The 23,071-nt window shown below is 41.9% G+C and overlaps 2 protein-coding genes across 2 annotated transcripts in view; both read left to right on the top strand.

The window, feature by feature from the left end:
• The window catches only part of LOC115355360 (NACHT, LRR and PYD domains-containing protein 3-like), a 237,381-nt gene that overhangs the window by 159,175 nt on the left and 55,135 nt on the right, over positions 1-23,071 (top strand). Inside the window, exons 7-8 of the mRNA XM_030046130.1 lie at positions 281-394; positions 675-788. Coding sequence (XP_029901990.1) covers positions 281-394; positions 675-788 — 228 coding nt within the window. The remainder of the gene's footprint in view (positions 1-280; positions 395-674; positions 789-23,071) is intronic.
• Positions 4,549-23,071, top strand: part of LOC115355366 (protein NLRC3-like) — a gene marked incomplete at its 5' end in the record, with an annotated part of 21,047 nt that continues 2,524 nt past the window's right edge. Inside the window, 5 exons of the mRNA XM_030046137.1 lie at positions 4,549-4,633; positions 4,863-6,651; positions 11,085-11,258; positions 20,210-20,383; positions 20,579-20,625. Coding sequence (XP_029901997.1) covers positions 4,549-4,633; positions 4,863-6,651; positions 11,085-11,258; positions 20,210-20,383; positions 20,579-20,625 — 2,269 coding nt within the window. The remainder of the gene's footprint in view (positions 4,634-4,862; positions 6,652-11,084; positions 11,259-20,209; positions 20,384-20,578; positions 20,626-23,071) is intronic.

Here is a 23,071-nt window from a genome sequence, read left to right as displayed (position 1 = left end):
GGGCCCATTTTTCCATAGAGGGTTTGCTGAGCATCGTACTCTGTTTCAGGCCTGTCCTGTTTAAAAATCATGCAGTGACACATTCACACCCAGGATGTTTGTTAATCAGCCTCTGGGAGCTGCACAGTAAAAGCACAATGTCTAACATCTGAACACACCCACTCTTCACTGAATTTCCAAAATATTCTTTGGATTTGAGCTCGTAACCTTATGCTTAAAATACAGTTTCTCTAATTTGGACACCACTGCCCCTCTTTAGTTAATATTTTGTTTCAAGCAGGATCAATCAGGAGAGATCAGACTCCCCTGAACCCAGCTGTGTGTCCATGAAGAGTGACCGGTCTATGAATGATCCTATTCAGTTCAAAGATGGACACCACTCCACTGAACAGAGGTAAGAATTTCAAACAGATGAGTTTGTTGTTTTCCAGCTCTACTGAGAAGAAGTGGGAAGTCATGATGAGACACAGATGATCTCTTGATGAAGTTTCTTCAGAGCAGCAGCATTCACATTGAGGTTCACCTGCTATTGATTCATTTCTATGATTATTATGGGCTGCTGTGCGCTTTTTATGAGCTAAATATTGGTAAAACTGAGATGTCTTTAGATTGCTTCAGGCTTCTCTAGATTAAGAACTGCTGCTCTTCTTAAGATGATCTTTCATCTCAACCAGGATCAATCAGGAGAGACCAGACTCCCCTGAACCCAGCTGTGTGTCCATGAAGAGTGACCGGTCTATGGATCAACCTATTCAGTTCAAAGATGGACACCACTCCACTGAACAGAGGTAAGAATTGAAAACAATTAGTGTGCCCCAGTATCTCAGCGGATAAGAGCGTGTTGCACTTGTTAAGGCCAAGTCCTGATGGCAGCGTCCTGGGTTTAAATCAGACCTCAGGCCATTTGCTCCATGTCATCCCCTCTGTCTCCCCCACATTTCCTGTCTTTCTCCACTGTGACTATCAAATAAAGCAGAAATGCCAAAACAAACAAACAAACAAACAAAAAACTGTAAAAAAGAAACAGGTCAGAAACATGGTTCCATAGCAACTCACCATCCTCTGCAGTAGTTGTACCAGGACAGGACAGGTCTAAAGGAAAGGGGGGCGGGGTGATGATTTACATTAAAGACACCTTTCACTGGAATCAAATGAAGTGGTCATCTGGCAGTGACTTGGAGTGTGTTGGTTTAACTGTAACTCTTTCACCTCAAATGTTATTTGTTCTTGTTGTTTGTGTTGCCCACCCTCTTCTAACAATGAATTTTATGAAAATCTGAAAAACATGCTAAAACTGTGAGATTTGAGGAAAGAAGTCATGTTGACTGGTGATTTCAAAATCAACTGGGAAGACAGGACAAACAGGAAGGCCCTCAAACAGACCACAGATATTTTTCATGTAACACAATTGATTGTTGGACCTACTAGAATAACCACCTCTTCTCAAACACAGATTGACTTGATCTTTAGTAACAGACCTGAAAGGATAGTGAAGACATTCAGTTCAATGCTGCACAATGTTTTTCCAACATGTGTGAGAATCTCATTCCAGTGAATATCACTTTTCCCACTTTTAACATTAATCACATAACACAGAGCAAAGTACAAATGATTATAAACTTACTGTACATGTACAACTTCAGAACCAGTTATAATGTTATCAGGTGAAAAATCACAAGTTGTTTCTAAGTTCAAATATCTGAGCATCCTCATTGACTCTCTGCTATCTTTCATGTCTCATGTAAAAATTTTGTGTCACAGGTTCCTGTTTAACCCATTTAACTTCTGATGTACCAGAAATGCAGTGACCACTGATGCAGCCAAGTTGTACATGAATTCAATGATAATGTCACATCTCACCCACCGCTTAACATGTTTTGCAAAAGATAAAGCACTTAAGCTGCTTGAAACTTTGTACAAACAAACTCTCAAAGTTTTGGGATAGAAGTCAAACAACTACAACCACTGCCACATTTTAAGAAAATATACAATTTTGAGTTGGGCTAATCTAATCAAGTATGCAAATCTCTGCTCTGCTTCAAACAATAATCACACAGAGGTTCAACCTGAGAAGACTGTGTTGTACCTATTAGAAAATAATTTTAAAAATTTTGTAATTTTAGGTTGCCTTTTACATCTCTGGCCAAATGACAGCAGATGAAAACTAGCCTCCCGGCTGACTCTGACTCAGCTACAGTTTAATTGTTCATTAGTGTGTATTGTCCCTGAAAAATAAACCAATAAATAAAACACATTTTGTTGTTATCCAGCTCTACTCAGCAGAAGTGTGAGGTCATGATGAGATACAGAACTGATCTGTCAATTGAGCTCCTTCACCTCCAATGATTAGTGGCATTTACAGTGTGTGTGTGTGTGTGTGTGTGTTAGTGATGGGTCGGTCGTGAACGAACCGGCTCTAAGAGCCGGCCCTTTGAAGTGAACGACGGGAGCCGGCTCCTGATTGAGAGCCGGCTCACACACACACACACACACACACACACACACACACACACACATGAACAGGAGAACAGGAGGGAGGGAGACGAGAGAGAAAGAGAGCAAGGGGCCACAATGAGAGACAACACGAACGCGCTGGAAAGGTGTAGCTAAGAAAATGACAGCAGGAAAAGGAGTAAAATATGGACCCATTTCAATTTTATTGACAATAGAAAGGCAGAGTGTAGAGTCTGCAAGAAAAAAATCTCTTATCGAGCCAGCTCCCCAAACTGTCCAGAACTGTCCACCATCAGTGCAATGGGAAAAAAAAAAACACAAGAAAATGAACTTGATATTAATGAAGGTGCCAGTGTGTCTACTGCAACTGTTGTTGCTGCTGCTGCTGCAGTGTGTACAGCAATTCAATTCAACTGTAAATAGTTAAACGTTTGTTTTTGTATTTTATAATATATTTTTTGTAGCACTAGAGTGAATAAATAAAGGCATATTTATATAATAAACATTTATAAATAAAAAAAAACATAATGCATGTTTTTTGACATTAGTAATTCATTTTACACATAATTTTACATTATTGTTGGTAATAAATTAATTTAAGCAACAAAAAAAATCTGAAGAGCCGCTTGGGAGCTGAAAGAGCCGACTCTTTTTAGTGAGTCGAGCCAAAAGAGCCGGTTCTCTAAAAAGAGCCGGAATTTCCATCACTAGTGTGTGTGTGTGTGTGTGTGTGTGTGTGTGTGTGTGTGTGTGTGTGTGTGTGTGTGTGCTCTACAGAGTCCACCAGCAGAGCTCAGAGCTTCCCAGTGGTCGGCCAGCCTCAGAGCATCAAACAGACCTGGACTCCATATTTAAGGTGTATAAATGCACAGCAATACCTTTTACTTTCAGCTGTAAATTTGATGTAAAACAACCATTCTGGTTATAACGTCTTGTCTCATTGGGCTTTCAGTCTCTGTTAGATGGATTTGAGATTTGTGTTCTACAATTTTATAAGGGAAGTCAAATTCATATTGTTTAGTTCCCTAAACGTCAGGTGTCTAGGGAACTAAAGGGGAGGCAGCACAAACACTTCAAACTTTCAGATGTAAGAATCACCACTAGGAAGACAGTGAAGGTGACCATATATTCTAATTGCAGGTACAACAGTGTGGTGATAGTAGCTTTTTTTCTTAAATTGGACAGCGCCCAGTGGTCAGAAAAGCAACCATTTTTATGATTTACAATATGTACATGTTGCAGACTAAATGAAATCAAGAGACTCAGTTTTTGAGTAAACAAAAGAAAATAAATGTAAAGGATCACAGGTGTTGATAAATCAAAGAACAGAAAAAAAGAACTGACCCTCACTAAATCTTGAGTTAGTCCACCTACAAATGAAATAAAAGAGAAAGCTAACTACTCTGTTCTCCACACAAAAATACAGTGGATGGCAAACCCCTCTTCCCTAGTGTCTCTTAAAAAGAAAAAAAAAAAAAAAAACTTGGATGTGCAAATGTGCAGGGTACTCCAAACATACACAGTCCAGTCTCAAATCAACAACAAATAATAGAACAGGCTACTTTAAATACAGAGAACCCAGACTAAACAAAGGTCTAGGCCTGAAGTAACAAAGCTTTCAGCAAGTCAAACAAGGAGATGCAAAGACAGAGAGGGGGGACACAAGTGCAACAGTGGAGCTTATATAGTAGAGTGGGGCGTAGTTGACTGGAGGATGATGGAGGTCTGATGGTGATTTACAAGGGTGGAGACCAACCATGAGAGGCCAGGGATGAGGAACAGAGATGAGCATGTAGTCTGAACTGATCATGAACAGCTGAACTGGTCGACCACACAGAACCTGAGGAGGCAGATAGAGGAATAAAGAAAGACGAGGGGGAGGAAGACAAAACAAATCCAATGCAGGGTGTGCAGAGCGTTGGCACATAACAATATATTATTCTGTTCCAGATGCTGGAGGAGAACGCTGTCACTTTTGTGAAGAATGAGCTGAAAAGGATCCACAGGATTCTGAGTCCAGACTACCCAGAATGCTTAGGGAGGCAGGGAGAGGATGAGAAGGTGATGGACGATGAGGAGGAAGAGCAGAGGAGCAGCATCAGAGAGGCTTTTCTGCAGATCACACTGCACCTCCTGAGGAGAATGAAGCAGGAGGAGCTGGCTGAGCGTTTGCACAGCAGTAAGAGACTTTAAACAGTTTTAACATGATGGACTACATGTTGGTAGACCAGAGAACAGGATATCTTGATAAAAAGTAATTCATGAACATGGGTCTAATGAGCACAGTTTTATAATTTGTGAGTTAGATGGAATAGAACTGTAAATTTGAGTGTCATCAGCATATTATAACATCTGCTTATTGGTGCACTTTTAATTTATTTTTTTCCATTCAGAAACCTTTGCTGCAGTGTGCCAACGTAAACTCAAATCTAATCTGAAGCAGAAGTTTCAGTGTGTGTTTGAGGGGATTGCCAAAGCAGGAAACTCAACACTTCTGAACCAGATCTACACAGAGCTGTACATCACAGAGGGAGAGAGTCAAAAGGTCAATGAGGAACATGAAGTCAGACAGATTGAAACAGCATCCAGGAAACCAGCAGAAGCAGAAACACTGATAAAATCTGAAGACATCTTTAAACCTTTACCTGGAAAAGATAAGCCAATCAGAACACTGATGACAAAGGGAGTGGCTGGCATTGGGAAAACAGTCTTAACACAGAAGTTCACTCTGGACTGGGCTGAAGATAAAGTCAATAAGCACATAGAGTTCACATTTCCATTCACTTTCAGAGAGCTGAATCTGCTGAAAGAGAAAAAGTTCAGTTTTGTGGAACTTCTTCATCACTTCTTCACTGAGACCAAAGAAGCAGGAATCAGCAGGTTTGAGCAGTTCCAGGTTGTGTTGATCTTTGACGGTCTGGATGAGTGTCGACTTCCTCTGGACTTCAACAACAACCAGATCCTGACTGATGTTACAGAGTCCACCTCAGTGGACGTTCTGCTGACAAACCTCATCACTGGGAACCTGCTTCCCTCTGCTCGCCTCTGGATAACCACACGACCCGCAGCGGCCAATCAGATCCCTCCTGAGTGTGTTGACATGGTGACAGAGGTGAGAGGCTTCACTGACCCACAGAAGGAGGAATACTTCAGGAAGAGATTCAGAGATGAGGAGCAGGCCAGCAGAATCATCTCCCACATCAAGACGTCACGAAGCGTCCACATCATGTGCCACATCCCAGTCTTCTGCTGGATCACTGCTACAGTTCTGGAGGACGTGTTGAAAATCAGTCAGAGAGGACAGCTGCCCAAGACCCTGACTGAGATGTACATCCACTTCCAGCTTGTTCAGTCCAAACAAGGGAACATCAAGTATCACAGCAGAGCTGAGACAGATCCACACTGGACTCCAGAGACCAGGGAGATGATCCAGTCTCTGGGAAAACTGGCTTTTGAGCAGCTGGAGAAAGGCAACCTGATCTTCTATGAAGCAGACCTGGCAGAATGTGGCCTTGATATCAGAGCAGCCTCAGTGTACTCAGGAGTGTTCACACAGATCTTTAAAGAGGAGCGTGGGCTGTACCAGGACAAAGTTTTCTGCTTCGTCCATCTGAGCCTTCAAGAGTTTCTGGCTGCTCTTTATGTCTTTCTGACCTTCATCAACTCTGGTGTGAACCTGCTGACAGAGCAACAACCGACCTCCAGTTGGTTTACAGTATTCAGCCAGAAATCTAAATTAAAACTCCTCCTCCAGAATGCTGTGGACAAGGCCTTACAGAGTCCAAATGGACACCTGGACTTGTTTCTCCGCTTCCTCCTGGGTCTTTCAATGGAGACCAACCAGCGTCTCCTACGAGGCCTGCTGACACAGACAGGAAGTAGCTCACAGACCAACCAGGAAACAGTCCAGTACATCAAGAAGAAGATCAAAGAGAATCCCTCTCCAGAGAGAAGCATCAACCTGTTCTACTGTCTGAATGAGCTGAATGACAATTCTCTAGTGAAGCAGATCCAACAGCACCTGAGTTCAGGAAGTCTCTCCACAGACAAACTCTCTCCTGCTCAGTGGTCAGCTCTGGTCTTCATGTTGCTGTCATCAGAAGAAAAACTGGATGTGTTTGACCTGAAGAAGTACTCTGCTTCTGAGGAGGCTTTTATGAAACTGTTGCCAGTGGTTGAAGTCTCCAAAACATCTCTGTAAGTGTCTAGATAACTCTATAAAACAAATGTCAACATTTTCACAGAAAGCAAAATAGAAGCATTTCGAAAGTCATAGTTTATCTGACTTTGAGCCTCACAGCAGGAATGGTACCAATAATGCATTTTATCATCCTGAGAACACTGGCAGAGTTTTGCCTTTCTGTCACACTAACATAGAGACAAGCTAATACACACTTTTATCATTTGCAGAACAAAGTATGGTAGGTGAGGCCCCCGACATCAGCTTTTCTATTAAATTTCTGTCCAAGCAAATTCAAAATTGGAGAAAACATTTTTCTGTATCGTGCATCAGTTTCACAACATTCTGTATGTGCTGGTTGCAGCGCTTCATTGAAGCTACACTTATATTACATGAAATATTTAAAGCCAAGATGCCAATGTTTCATGACTACACTATCACACAAAATAGAGAATATCTAGATATTTTGTTTATCATTTCATACACATTTCCCTGTAATCCAGGAAGACATATTTGGTATCTTTGGGATCTCTGCTAGAATCTGAAATAAAGTTCTGTGGGTTTGAATAAGGCTTGGCTCAGCTGCTTGGGTACTGAGCAGGACTAAAACAGGGGCTAATTTTACACTGGTTGTAAAGGCCATGCAATATATGACACCTTTACAGTGGATTTTAACTTTCTTTTACTGGTCTGTTAATCCAATGATGGTCTTCCAACAGACTATTTGTTTGCTGGCAGTCCTAGATCAGATGTTCTATATTAGGAGTGCCAGCTAATAAGAACAGAGTCCTGAGAAGGACTAGCTAGCTAACGTTAGTAGCTAGCTAGCATCGCTACTAGTAAACAAACTCTACTTGCGTTTGTTAGCTAACGGTAGCTACGTTAGCCAACTACACTGAGTTTGTTTTGACTGACTCTAACATAGCTAAGGTTATATAACTTTGATAACGTATTAATATGAAACTTACCTTGTAAAAATGCTCGCTGCAGATCCGGGAGTATTTGGACGGCTGCCAGTCCTCACGATTGATAGCAGCTACCCGTCGCTGTCTTCTGTCCGCATTAAAAGGTCTCCTGTAAAAGGCTAGATAAGGCTTACAGCCAGTCGGCACACTGCACGGCACAGCAGGAAATCACCATCTTACTACCATTAAAGTAAATTAAAAACTATCTGCAACCACGGAATGTCACCAACTATAACGTGCCTCCGTGTCTTAAATTGACGTCCACTGTTCTTCTGCCGTCCGTCATGGCGCCCAGTGTTGCCAACTCCTCAGTAAGGAAAGTAGCTATTGGCTGTCCTAAAAGTTACTAGAAGTCGCCAAATGACATCGCCTAATTTGCAATTTGCACGTGATTGTAATGGACTGTAATGGGCGCTCTAGGAGAGGAATAACAAAAAGCGAGTAAAAAACATATATACATATACAACATATACATATACAAATATGTTTTAGAACTTCAAATTTATGGGAAGGGCGGGATCAACGGCGGCTTTGCGCATGCGCGATCCATTTGCTGCCTGGACGCGGAGTGGTGAGGGTCTCCTCTCTGCTCCTCTCCTGACTGCAGCTGCCTGCGACTGGAGGCTGTGACCACCTGTGAGGACTTTGGGGTGGGGGAGGGGCTCGCGGCAGCACCCGCTGCTCGCTGAGAACAGGAACTGCAGAGGAACGATACATGCTTTCATGTCAGTCTCCAAAATACCAGAAAAGTCTCCAATAACACCAGGAAAAGTCGCTGGATTTGTTGCTAGTCGCTTTTGACAAAAAAAAGTCGCCATGGGGAGTTGGAAAGTCGCCAGTATTAGCGAAAAAGTCGCCAAGTTGGCAACACTGATGGCGCCGCCTCCCACGTCAGGTGATAATTGTGACGTGTCTGCAGAGGGTGAATAAACCAGCTAACAAGGTGCTTTTGAGCAGCAAAGAGAAGCTGGAGAAATGTTTTGAAGGATGCACAGTAACACGTTTGTTTGGGATTCATTATCGATGCTCTTTCCAGTCTCTTTGCTTCCAAACTGGCAGAACTACATTTTTTCATGAACTGCCACTGCATCACCAAGCTTTGGTCCCATATTCAATCCCTAGCCTGGAGTGTTAAATAAAACCTGGCTTGCCTATCAAAACATCAGTCACATTAGAATAATAATTGTGTTTTAATATCTGCATCTTCATCCAGGCTGAGTGGCTGTAATCTGTCAGAGAGAAGCTGTGAGGCTCTGGCCTCAGTTCTCAGCTCCCAGTCCTCCAGTCTGAGAGAGCTGGACCTGAGCAACAACCACCTGCAGGATTCAGGAGTGAAGCGTCTCTCTGCTGGACTGGAGAGTCCAAACTGTAGACTGAAGGCTCTCAGGTCAGTATCAGTGAGCATGTAAAGGGGGACCCTGCACGTTCATCAACCAAATTTAAGAGACATTTTGTTAAAGCACCATACCAGTGATTTTAAATATTTGATCCATTTTCTACAATTTCCCCACATTTCACATTGCAGCCAACTATTTCACAAATCAAGTGAGGTTACTGAAGATTTCACAACATATAATCAAAATCTTTAAATTTTCATATTTGGCTTTAACATTTAACGTTCTTTATTACCCAAATGTCAGTCAAATGGCACATGCCTTAATAACTATAGACCTGTATCTCTCACCCCCATCCCAGCCAAATGCCTGGAGAGGCTGGTCATCAAACACATTAAGAATGCAATACCACCTGCACTTGACCCATACCAGTTTGCATATAGGGAGAACAGGTCAACTGAAGATGCCATCGCCACTGTGCTCCACACTCTATTCTATTACAACACCTTGAGCACAAAAACACCTATGTAAGGCTGCTCTTTGTCAACTTTAGTTCAGCCTTCAATACAATCCTGCCAAACAAACTCCATTCCAAATTACACAACCTTGGACTGAACACCGCATTATGCAACTGGATCCTTGACTTTTTGATAAACCGCTCAGTGTGTTAGGGCTGGCAGGCACACCTCATCCACCCTCCTCATCAACACCACAGCCCCCCAACAGTGCATGCTCAGTCCATTGCTCTTCACACTTTTCACGCACGACTGCCTTGCCTCTTTCCCAACCAACCTCACTGTTAAATTTGCTGATGACACCACGGTGCTGGGGCTCATTAACAACAATGATGAATCTGCCTATAGAAGGGAAGTACAACATCTGGCATCATGGTGTAAAAACCACAACTTGGTCCTTAACACCAAAAAGACCAAGGAAATGATCGTGGACTTTCACAAAACAGGGCAATCTAACCATACCCCACTTTGAATCAGGAACGAGGTGGTGGAGAGAGTCACACACTTCAAGTTTCCGGGTGTAACTATGTCGGAGGACCTGTCCTGGGGTACTAACACAGCCTCGGTGGTAGGAAAGGCCCATCAACGCCCAAAATCCCCCAGCAGCTCATGGTGAACTTTTACCACTGTGCTATTGGCAGCATAGTGACTTATGGTTTCCTAGTGTGGTTCTCCAGCTGCACTAAGGCCGAACAGCATGCCCTCCAGAGGGCGGTACGAACAGCAGGGAAAATCATCGGGACCAACCTTCCAGAGATCAGCACCATCTACACCACTCGCTGTCTGCGTCGCGTGCACAAAATCCTGCAAGATCAACACCACCTCGCCCACCACCTGTTTCACCTGCTCTGGTAGGAGATACAGGTCCATCCACCAGACTGGCCCACAGCCTCTATCCTCAAGCAGTGAGCCCTGATGCTGTATTGTTACTGTGCATGTTTACATGCACACCTTATTCCTGTATTAACCGGAATACTCGCAATATTCCGGTTGCACACGTGTCATGTAAACACGCACCGAACCCGATTAAGGTCATATTCTGGTTGGAGAGAATTCCGAATAAGACCCCTGGCATATTCCTGTTCCAACCGGAATATTGGGGCATGTAAACACCTTAGTTGGAAAATGCCCCGAAACAGACTCGTAAGGAATTCTGTGGCGTCTTTGTTGCTATGCTATCATGACTGTGTTATTATGACAATTACAAAAAAGTATTGTATTGTATTGTAATAAGAGAAAACAAATTCTTAACTAAAAAAATAAACTAGGTCATCAGTTAATAGTAACAGAAAATATCTGGCTATATTAAAGTTGACATGTTTTTCAAAATGTTGAGATGTCAGAGGTGAATGCAGAGTGCAGATAAAGGCGTTAACAGGACATTTAATGAATGAATGTATGAATGTCCAGCAGCCTGTATACAGAGACTGGACTTCTCTCATGTGGTACATTGCAGCTGAAGTGTCTAATGTGACCAGAGTTTGACATTTTTACCTCAACAACATCCCACCTTCAAATGAAGCTCAAACTTCTTCTATAGAAGCAGGGCCGAACAAAAAATGTAATTCACATTTAAGTATAAGACCATAAGAAGACCATAAAATTAATGTTTTGATATCTGTGCATCTTCATCCAGGCTGAGTGGCTGTAATCTGTCAGAGAGAAGCTGTGAGGCTCTGGCCTCAGTTCTCAGCTCCCAGTCCTCCAGTCTGAGAGAGCTGGACCTGAGCAACAATGACCTGCAGGATTCAGGAGTGAAGCGTCTCTCTGCTGGACTGGAGAGTCCAAACTGCAGACTGAAGGCTCTCAGGTCAGTATCAGTGAGCATGTAAAGGGGGACCCTGCAAGTTCAACAACCAAATTTAAGAGACATTATGTTAAAGCACTATACCAGTGATTTTAAATATTTGGTCCATTTACTACAAATTCCCCACATTTCACATTGCAGCAAACTATTTCACAAATCAAGTGAGGTTACTGAAGATTTCACAACATATAATAAAAATCTTTAAATTTTTGTATTTGACTTTAACATTTAACATTCTTTATTAATAAGAGCAAACAAAATCTTAACTAAAAAAATAAATTAGGTCATCAGTTCATAGTAACAGAAAATATCTGGTTATATTAAAGTTGACATGTTTTGGAAAATGTTGAGATGTCAGAGGTGAATGCAGAGTGCAGATAAAGGCGTCAACAGGACATTTAATGAATGAATGTGTGAATGTCCAGCAGCCTGTATACAGAGACTGGACTTCTCTCATGTGGTACATTGCAGCTGAAGTGTCTAATGTGACCAGAGTTTGACATTTTGACCTCAACAACATCCCACCTTCAAATGAAGCTCAAACTTCTTCTATAGAAGCAGGGCCGAACAAAAAATGTAATTCACATTTAAGTATAAGACCATAAGAAGACCATAAAATTAATGTTTTGATATCTGTGCATCTTCATCCAGGCTGAGTGGCTGTAATCTGTCAGAGAGAAGCTGTGAGGCTCTGGCCTCAGTTCTCAGCTCCCAGTCCTCCAGTCTGAGAGAGCTGGACCTGAGCAACAACCACCTGCAGGATTCAGGAGTGAAGTGTCTCTCTGCTGGACTGGAGAGTCCAAACTGTAGACTGGAGGCTCTCAGGTCAGTATCAGTGAGCATGTAAAGGGGGACCCTGCAAGTTCAACAACCATTCACCAGCCAGACATTTTGTTAAAGCACCATACCAGTGATTTTAAATATTTGGTCCATTTACTATAAATTCCCCACATTTCATATTGCAGCAAACTATTTCACAAATCAATATTTCACAACATATAATCAAAATCTTTTAATTTTCGACAAGCCCCTCAGCATTCAGAAACCACAGAACTGATAATTGGTTGTTTAAAGCAAACGTTTCCCCAGGAACTGTTTTCCCTGGAGGAGGGAGCTTTTAATTCTGCCTTATTTCAAACCATCAAAACACAAAAGTGCTGCTCAGAGCGGCCCCTGGCCAAACTGGGGCCGCTGCATCACAATATGCCATTTAATGTAACATTCTGTATTAATAAGAGCAAACAAACTCTTAACTAAAAAATAAATTAGGTCATCAGTTAATAATAATAGAAACATATCTGTCTATATTAACGTTGTTTTGCAAAATGTTGAGATGTCAGAGGTGAATGCAGAGTGCAGATAAAGGCGTTAACAGGACATTTAATGAATGAATGTGTGAATGTCCAGCAGCCTGTATACAGAGACTGGACTTCTCTCATGTGGTACATTGCAGCTGAAGTGTCTCATGTGACCAAAGTTTGACATTTTGACCTCAACAACATCCAACCTTCAAGTGAAGCTCAAACTTCTTTTTTTTTTCTCCTGCTTGCACCAGATGTAAATTGTGTTTTTGTGGCCGTCTCTTCACCTTGTAGGATTACTCGCTTGACCAGACTATCACAAATAAATGGGGAAATGATAAGAATAAACTTATCAACACTTTAAGAGTGATGACTAGTTTATTACGGCAACTGGGCCGGCAGAAAGACATAATAATGACCGATTGAACTACGTTTCTGGTGATCAGGCAGAAAACAGTTTAAATCGGAAAGATTACAACCTTAAAAATGATAGTCTATGCCTGGAAATAATCAAATCAAAATAAAAAGGGCAGTCGGATCTTTTCTGAATAGGGATCAAGAATTCCACTCACAAAAACCACATAACAACAGTCGTGAATTTAAACACACTTTATTACTACACCTACTGATTATAAACAGCTAACTACGACAGGTGATATGCATTTGATTACGACAGACAACACAAACAATGAGGCATGTAATGAATGGGCAAAGAGGGTTGAAAAACTATGGAATGGATAAAAACAGACAGCGGCTAAAATATGGCATGAAACAGATATCGCATCAGTGCAAATTGAACCAATGTGTGCCCAGAGAGTGAGCCCTGACGGTTCTAGCGTCAATTTGGGAATACGGGGTGTAAACTAATAAAGTCAAAATACCGCACCAGAGTCTAGACAAATAGAGGGTTCGGTTACTTGCTTGAGCCTGGTAGCGGATCTTGCCGGAGTTTGAAGTCCGCGGGTTGACGACGGATGGCCAGCTGATTGCAGCAGGAGACAGGAGAGGACAGCAGCGTGCGGAGCTGGAGCTAAGGCTTGGGATGGAACAGACGCTCGCTGGAATGGAGTCACGCAGGAAAAACTCTGCGGGTGCATGAGTCTTAGAAGCTCTCCCTGTGGAGGCTTTGCGATGAGACGCTCGGATGGAAAAAGCTCTCCCGGAGTAAGCTCTGATGGTCTAAGCTCTCATGGTGTAAGCTCTCCCGGAGTAAGCTCTTGGGGAGAAGCTGTGATGGTAAAAGCTCTGATTCTCTTTTGGGCACACACTGATTTTAACCCTTTCAGCCCCTCCCCAGGCGGTGATCTTTGGCCAATCAAACGGTTACTGACTGTCATAAATTTCAAAGGGCAAGCCCCCTTGTCTCGATTTCCTGGCCAATAAAGGAGACCGCCTGAAGAAGAGTTAACATACCAGAATTAGATGGAATATTCCTCTACCAGATTTCATATTATGCAATCTGTGAGAGGAATTGTGAAAATCACCTGAGAATTGATTTCCTTACACCCTGCGCAGCAAAATGACACCAAACACGACATGACAAATCATAACAGGGTCACATCTACCTTTGCTTGTACACTCAAGTTGATAAACTTAACTCCTGTAACAAGCCTGACCTTTGTCATTGATATTAAATGCATGTTTGGCAACCCTTATTGCCCACAGTCCATTTTGGTGCAGTAAAGTTCAATTCTCTCAAGTGCCACCAAACATCCTATGAAACTCAGGATGTGTTGTTCAAACGTATTGTGTGATTTCAAGGCACCCCCAACACCAGTCATTAGTGTAGATGAATGTTTGTGGTATGAACCAAGGGGGCTTTGAAACCCTCATTCCTGAGTCCTGGTGGAGCCAGAAGATTTGCTATCAGGAAGATGAAAAATCCTCTGTGAAGGTTTCCTTGACCCAGTCACGTATAAATCAATGACTGATCGCGTCATTGATCCGGGAAGAAGTCCTTATAGGGGAGAAGCATCCCTTCCAATGATTAGTCCTTGAGGAGGTGAGACCAAAATGTTTATTCCGGTGTTTCTCCAGTTGGTCAGGGGTGACGGATTTACAGCCCTTGGTCGAGCAAGGGTTGCAGTTTTGGGACAGGGTCACCCTCCGGTCACCAGGCAGATAGGCCAGGTGTTGGTGGGCTACATGTTTGCAGCCCTGAATCCTACAACCTGCTCAGGTGACTGGTCAGCTGGTCAGTGTCTGGGGACACTGTGGCCCCCAGTGCAACATGAGGCCCTACACACAGTGCATGTTCTGCATTTAGGGAGGGCAGCCCTGGTGCTGCTGCTTTAGGAAAACTCATTTGGAGGACTTTATTCCAGTGATGGAAAACTGGAGTGAAGAAAGTGTGAAGGCTCTGAAAGTTCATGTTCATATCGTAGTGGGATGAATGGAAACCAGCAGCTGGAGGAAAGAGAGGAGAAATGATACGGCCAGTGGCGTCGCGTGGCGTGGGCATCCGGGGCTCTAGCCCCGAATGTTTTTTCTTTAGCCCCAGATAATTTTCCCCCTCTCTGCAGTTTACTACGGAGTAGGAATATAATATCGCCATGCTCTATTCAAGCGGCATTACACTAAGGAAGACAGTTTTTTATATTTTCCCATTTTCAGTGAACGCAACAGCGGCGAGAGCTCAGACCAATGTGAGAAGAGTTGTGTGGCAACACCATGTTTTATTGGCTGACAGCGGCAGGGTTCTAAATTAACACCCACCAACCCGCCAAATGCTGGTTAAAATTCATTTTGGCGGGTGTTAATAAAAACTTACTAGCCAGTTTGGCCGGTGATGCATGAGGCAACCATGTCAGTCAGAGCCGCTCTACAGTTCTCGCTCATTTACCCCCCTGGCAGTACTTCCTACATTTCCCATGAACACTGCCACAATGCTATGTGATGATGTATCAGACGCCCATTGGCTGAGCGCAGGCACGCTACAGTCTGCAGTGCAACCGGCGCGAGAAACCATGGAAACGCAAGAAAACAAAAATGCGGCGGTGGTTGGGACAGACGTCCGGGGGAGAGAAGGAGAAACACACACTTTTTCGACTCGCCAAAACACAGACATTTTTGGGAGTTAGAAAATAATTTTGCCACAGTTTGAAAGCCCAAAGCCTTACCTTTCTCATGGTACCTTTGATTTCGGACTTACTGTCATTGAGAAAAAAGCAGTTGTTTGAACACTACTTGTAGGCAATTTTCTCCCAAGCTCCACTGTCACTCATGCTGTGTGCTTTGTAGAGCCTCATTTCTGGCTCCGCCCACACAAGCCCCAGTAGTGCAGTGGATAGTGTCTCTGCCTGCCATGCAGGAGACCAGGGTTCAACTCCCCGCCTGGGCAAGAGCAACAACACTACACAACCCACAAACAGCATAGGGCTGGTGGTTTAGCGCATGTCCAGGCGGTCGCAAGGCAAACACATCAAAGTTTCTTCAGAAACTTTACAAAGTCTTGGAAATTACCAAAAAGAAATGAATGCACGAGAAAGCATAAAAATAGATCTGGTTTATTAAAATTTTTCCTGGGGAGAATACCCCTGGACCCCCTTCAAGGCAGTGGGCCCCCAATCAGCCCCCAATGTCCTGAGATCTAAGAAACGCCCATGGATACGGCAGCTCTAAAATCCCACTGCTCGCTTTGGGAACAGATTAACAGGAACATGAAATTTATGCATTTTGTAGATTTAAAACTAAACATGCAGAATCACTGGTGTGTTCCTTTATGCTAAACATCATTGCATTAAAATCAGTATTAATCTCTCTCAGTTTTACATATGTTACAGGCCTCGCGAGAGATACCTGTTAGCAGAAGATGTGTCCTGTTTTGGACAAGAAGAATACAGACAGGAGACGTTATATCTGTTCGTCATGCAGGCTGTGGTCTGTATATTTATTAAACAGAATCATATGATTTCCGCTTTCTCTTTTCATTCTTTTTCTTAATTTCAAACAAAACTGCAATAATGACAATAATTTCTAAATCAGTAAATTCCACCGTTCACCCTTTTGCAATAAAACATAGGATCAACTGTTACTGTTCACATTGGTCTGTTTCCACATTTCTCCCAAAAATAAAGTTTTTAAATACATCTTATATGTATTTTGCTAGAGCGCTATAAAGTCTCTGAATAATGCTTTACAAACTTATATTCACTTCAAAATTACACAAATAATACAATATTCAAACCCTTTTTGGTTTAGTTTCCACAATCTCACTGCGTATCGAACACTTTAGTGCAAGTAAAAAAATATTATTTTATCTAAACAGCTAACAAAAATACAGGTAAGCATTAAACTTAGTTGCTCACACACACACACACACATAATATTCACTTTCTTTCAATAATAAACCTTAACTATATTGTGCACAATCCTATGCTAACCATTTATGTACAAGCACAAATATAAAGTACATCCCATTTTTCACTGGAAATAAACAAGGAGGCCGCCATTTTGGAAAACCGGTCACTTTTCATTATACGATTCCCGAATTTTCAACTTAAACAAAACACTATATTAATGCTACTTCATGTATCAGTATTTAGCAAAACTGAAAGGAGAAAGGCTTATGAGTCCTTCAAGGTACATTGTGATGCTTCAGCACATGTTACTAACCTGTTTTGGACAGGAAGAATACAGACAGGAGACGTTATATCTGTTCGTCATGCAGGCTGTGGTCTGTATGAAGAACGGAAGCCTCGCGGTCCATATAACCAAGACGCAATACCAGCGCTCACCTGCGCGTAGTGCTCCACCTGGTGGCGTAACTGAATATCTATCTTTACTGTCATTTTGACTGATATATTTTGGTAAAACACATTTAAATCTGGCCTCTCTCAAAGAAAATGCACGACATAAAATAAATAACAATACAATTGTGACAACACACTTGTAGATGTCACACATACACAGATATAGAAGCAGGGCCTAACAAAAATATTATTCACATTTAAAGGCCCCATGGCATGGAAAATGCAATTTGTGTTGTTTCTGCGTGATAGGGAAGGTCTCGGGGCCACATAAACACGGTCCCATGCATTAAACACCTGATAAATGGAGAAATGCACACAGCCCGTTTTTTGAAACTCTCCCTGCAAAACAAGCGGATTTCACTTCTGTTAATCCATGATGTCATGAGGACGGTGACTCCGCCCACAGCCCACCTCCACTCCCCAGGCAACAAGCTCACAACATATTTACAACATATTTAACAAACATAACTTCCCATTCTGAAACATCCTGTCATAAACAGATCTGAGGTGGTTCGGTGTCTCCTGCCGTCTGTGGTTCAGGATCGTACGGTCATGTAACATCACGCTCAGCGGTCGCCATGACAATCTTTCATAAGATTATAATTCCTGTTTGCCAGTGAGCACCATTGAGCAACGTAGGTTTCAGTTACTTGCTTGTGATTGGCCCGACCATATGTCACTCAGAAAACAGTCAGCCAATCAGTGGAGAGGGGCTGATTCTCTCTTCTGATTGGCTAAACCAACCGTGCTGCCAGAACCCGGGGAGAAAGGCGAGAGAGGGGAGCTGTCAAACTATATTTAGCAGACCACAGGTACTCAAAACCACAAATACATCATGCAGGGATATCAACAGTTAAAATAAAACCCTGGAAAAGTGTACACCATGGGGCCTTTAAGTATAAGACCATAAGAAGACCATAAAATAATGTTTTGATATCTGTGCATCTTCATCCAGGCTGAGTGGCTGTAATCTGTCAGAGAGAAGCTGTGAGGCTCTGGCCTCAGTTCTCAGCTCCCAGTCCTCCAGTCTGAGAGAGCTGGACCTGAGCAACAACCACCTGCAGGATTCAGGAGTGAAGCGTCTCTCTGCTGGACTGGAGAGTCCAAACTGTAGACTGAAGACTCTCAGGTCAGTATCAGTGAGCATGTAAAGGGTGACCCTGCAAGTTCAACAACCAAATTTAAGAGACATTTTGTTAAATCACCATACCAGTGATTTTAAATATTTGGTCCATTTTCTACAATTTAACCACATTTCACATTGCAGCAAACTATTTCACAAATCAAGTGGGGTTACTGAAGATTTCATGACATAATCAAAATCTTTAAATTTTCATATTTGGCTTTAACCTTTAACGTTCTTAATTAATAAGAGCAAACAAAATCTTAACTACAAAATAAACTAGGTTATCAGTTAATAATAACAGAAAAATATCTGTCTATATTAACGTTGAGATGTTTTGCAAAATGTTGAGATTTCAGAGGTGAATGCAGAGTGCAGATAAAGGCATTAACAGGACATTTAATGAATGAATGTCTGAATGTCCAGCAGCCTGTATACAGAGACTGGACTTCTCTCATGTGGTACATTGCAGCTGAAGTGTCTCATGTGACCAAAGTTTGACATTTTTACCTCAGCAACATCCCACCTTCAAGTGAAGCTCAAACTTCTTCTATAGAAGCAGGGCCGAACAAAAAATATGATTCACATTTAAGTAAAAGACCATAAGAAGACCATAAAATAATGTTTTGATATCTGTGCATCTTCATCCAGGCTGAGTGGCTGTAATCTGTCAGAGAGAAGCTGTGAGGCTCTGGCCTCAGTTCTCAGCTCCCAGTCCTCCAGTCTGAGAGAGCTGGACCTGAGCAACAATGACCTGCAGGATTCAGGAGTGAAGCGTCTCTCTGCTGGACTGGAGAGTCCAAACTGTAGACTGAAGGCTCTCAGGTCAGTGCTGATCAACCTGTCCAACATGAAAATTTACTTCCTGATTTACATGAAGCTTCTACTGTCAATAAAGCTATTCAGCCTTTCACAGCAGCCATGATGCCAACATTTAGCACTGATTGAGGATATTTCATTATTTCCTCTTATCACTGCCTCTGTTGTTAAGACATAAAAAAAACAGAAAGGACTTACAGGAGCAGTTTCCTCCAAAGGGTTTTTCTTGTTTTGGGCACCACCTTTGACATATTTTGGGGTAATTTATACTGTTTTGAATGGTGATTTTTAATTGTATTGTTCTTTTCCTGTGGTTTCCTGCTAATTTTCTGCATGTTTTGGAAAGAAGTCAAGCTAATTTTGTCAAAGGGTTCATTTGAAAACGTAATGATGCTCATAAATCCTGAATCTAGAAAAGCCCAGAACTGTGTGGAGCTGGAGGAGAGACAGGGGAAGGACGCTGTTTCTCCTCTGACAAACAAAAAACTACAAATCTGAAGTTCAATCTGCTGCCTTGGACGTTTCATTTAAACCTTCATTTACCTCTGGACTAACACTCACCCTCAGCCTGGAAATCAGATCATTTAAATCCAGATGAAGGTTAATCTAGAACTATTTCAGACTGGAGTTATTCCAGATTAAAAGCGCATTTTAGTCTGCGACTGGGCGTAATCACTGTCTGGGAAACCGCTCCACAGCTGTGGATCAGAAATGAAATCAGTCAAAATGAAATTACAGAGCAGATCACTGGACTAGTTTTACAAGCATTTGAGTTCATTTTCATATCTAATTTTAGAGTGTTAATCCCAGCATAAACCTCGTCTTAAAGGAGAGTTTACCCTCAAAGACAAGAGACTCTATTAAAACACACTGTGTGTGTGTGTGTGTGTGTGTGTATGTGTGTGTGTGTGTGTGTGTGTGTGTGTGTGTGTGTGTGTGTGTGTGTGTGTGTGTGTCCAGGCTGTCAGGCTGTCTGCTCACACAGGAAGGCTGTGCTGCTCTGGCCTCAGCTCTGAGCTCCAACCCCTCCCATCTGAGAGAGCTGGACCTGAGCTACAATCATCCAGGAGCCTCAGGAGAGAAGCTGCTCTCTGCTGGACTGGAGGATCCAACCTGGAGCCTGGAGGCTCTCAGGTGTGGAGAGACACACACACTGTCTTCTAGAGGCCTGAGAGGCCTTTTCTCAGTCATGCTGAGAAGCTGAGTCATGTTTAATGTTGAAGGTTTCATGCTGGATATGAGTGATGTTTCCGCTAAAGTTTCTATGAGGAAAGTTATTAAATGCTCATGTTTCTATTCTAAAATGCTCTTTGTTTATTCCTCCTCCAGGGTGGACCATGGTGGAAAGCAGATGTTGAAACCAGGCCTGAGGAAGTGTAAGTGTGTTTTTACTCTTATTCCTAAAAACACAGAGCAGCAGACATTTGGTCACATGATGTGAGTTTGACTCTTTATTCAATAATGCACACATTAAAAGAAGACAGGCTGAAAAATGTCTGCTCCATAGTTCAACAGTTTGCTCTTTCCACTGAAGTGAACATGCAGGATGACTTCTCTACTCAAACTGGGAACAAATGCATGAAGAGCACTAGTTTAGTTGGAGGCAAATCAAATTAAACATGAAGTATTTTTCTAATATAAACACCAACCAAATACAAGTTAGACTATTGTAGTAATACAGAATTATCTCCACTTCTTTAACAAAGATATTAAATATGAATCATTTTCTCTGGAGATGGAAGTGCAGATGGGAAAGCCTTCTGTAACCAGTAGGTGTCACTGATGAACTAAATGTAAAGAATAATAATAATCAAAGCAGCTGTAAGAATTTGGAGCAGTCTCTGAAAACCTCGGAGCGTCAGGAGCCTGAGTTGGATCACTATCATGAAATAGAGACACAGGACACGGATGTGGATTTTGAATGAATTCTGAATGGATATTAACCATAAACCACATTAATGCAATGCACAATGTGGCAATTACAGTTCACCACAATAAGCAAAACAACAAACCCTGTGCGCACAGTAAAGAAAATAATAAAGACCCGGGTCATTGTTAAATGCAGTGTTCAGACACATTTTTCAAGGTCAACTTCAAGCACTTTTCAAGCATTTTAAAGGGTCATTTTCACATTTTTCCAGCACCTTGAAAATACATAAAATCCATATCTACAGGAATACATATACTCATGATTACTTTTTCACTTTTTATCACAATGATGTACATTGTATTATGCTATAAACATCTAAAATTATGTTTCATAATAGCAAAAAGTTTAGAAATTAAAGGAAAACACAAAGTTTTATTCAAAAAAAGGGAAGCCACTTGCCGTTGTTCAGGCACACTGGCTCTGATAATCCTCTGATAATAGATAATAATTCAGCTGGAGTCTACCTGAGAGCACCTGGTGTGGAGAAAAGAACTGAGGACAAGAGACTTTGAGGGAAATGACATCACAAGTTATTTCAGTTGAAGTCAGACGACTTTGAAAGTGACCAAGCACCCGTCTGTTTCCAAAAGAGAAACTCTGTTTTTCCTCAGTTATTCCATCTACCATTATTACTGATAATATTCACAAATATATTGTGTTGTTCAACTGCCGTGTATAAACATGCAGCCTCAAAATCCTTTATTTTTGCAGATATTAGAATATTTTTTTCACCTTTTAGTTTAATGTCCACCCTGTCTAAATGATACCAAAAAAAAAAAAAAAAAACATCAAATTGAGCAGCACATGAGGGAGACAGTGCCAGGGCCGCCGCTCCCTATACGCAGACGACGCACAGCGCGTAGGGCCCCGAGTACCTGCGGGGGGCCCCAAATATTAAGGTTGATAATAAAAAAAATCTCATGATAATTATAACATTATTACATAACAAAAAATGTATAAATTAGTTTTGAACAGGCCCACCGTTGTCTTATTTAATTGTGTACCCCCCCACCACCACCACCACCACCGCCCACATACACACACACCCCTTTCCTGAAATGGTACAGTCTTCAAGTGCACGTCTTTTTTTCCATCAGAGTTTGCTGCTCTGCCTCCGGTGCACCGCGCAGGAGCTATTGCCTTAATATCTTGCTAGCCTTATGTTTTGGTGACTGAGGCAGGGCTCTCAAGTTTCACGCACTGGGAGAAGGGAAACAAATCTGGGTGGCGCAACCCCTCCAGTGGTTTCACCTGCACCTGCACCACCAAGAAAAAAATTACAACAGCTGCACCTGCACCGTACGAGTCCAAAAGGCAGAGAAACTCTCCAGCTACAGCAGCGCACTGACAAAGATTGTGTAACAAAGCGAAGAGTTGCCACTCCACTCTATTTTCACTGGCTTACAGCAGCACACTGGCTTAGCTTGTCTATTCAGAGAAGAGGTATCACTTTGGCTTATTTTTCAATCTATGTTATCACAGGCATACCACTGCTCATTCATTGGTAGCTGAATTGTTAGGTCTGTTTGATAAGTAATTTACATTTTTAAAACAAATAATAATTTAACATATTGTTAAATCATTTGTGTGCATTTTAGTCATTAACATTTTAGTCATTAACATTAATAACACACTCTTTTTTGGTAGTAAAATAAGAGTAAAAGGTAAAAATCTACAGGTAATCTGCTGGTTAACTGCAGTACTACTCTGTGATTAATCGTGATAAAAATACTAATACTACTTGTATTTTGGTGGGGAGATAAAACAAATGCATGTGTGGTGTTGGAAATAAAGAAATGACAAACTAGTGTGAGAAATCTCTTTCTCTTACTTTATTATTCCAAGTCAGAAATGAAACGTGGAGAAAAGTGAACATTCCCTTTTCCCACTTA

The sequence above is a fragment of the Myripristis murdjan genome, chromosome 23, assembly GCF_902150065.1.
Source record: "Myripristis murdjan chromosome 23, fMyrMur1.1, whole genome shotgun sequence".
In the NCBI taxonomy this organism is placed as follows: domain Eukaryota; kingdom Metazoa; phylum Chordata; class Actinopteri; order Holocentriformes; family Holocentridae; genus Myripristis; species Myripristis murdjan.
This window is presented reverse-complemented; position numbering and strand designations above follow the sequence as displayed.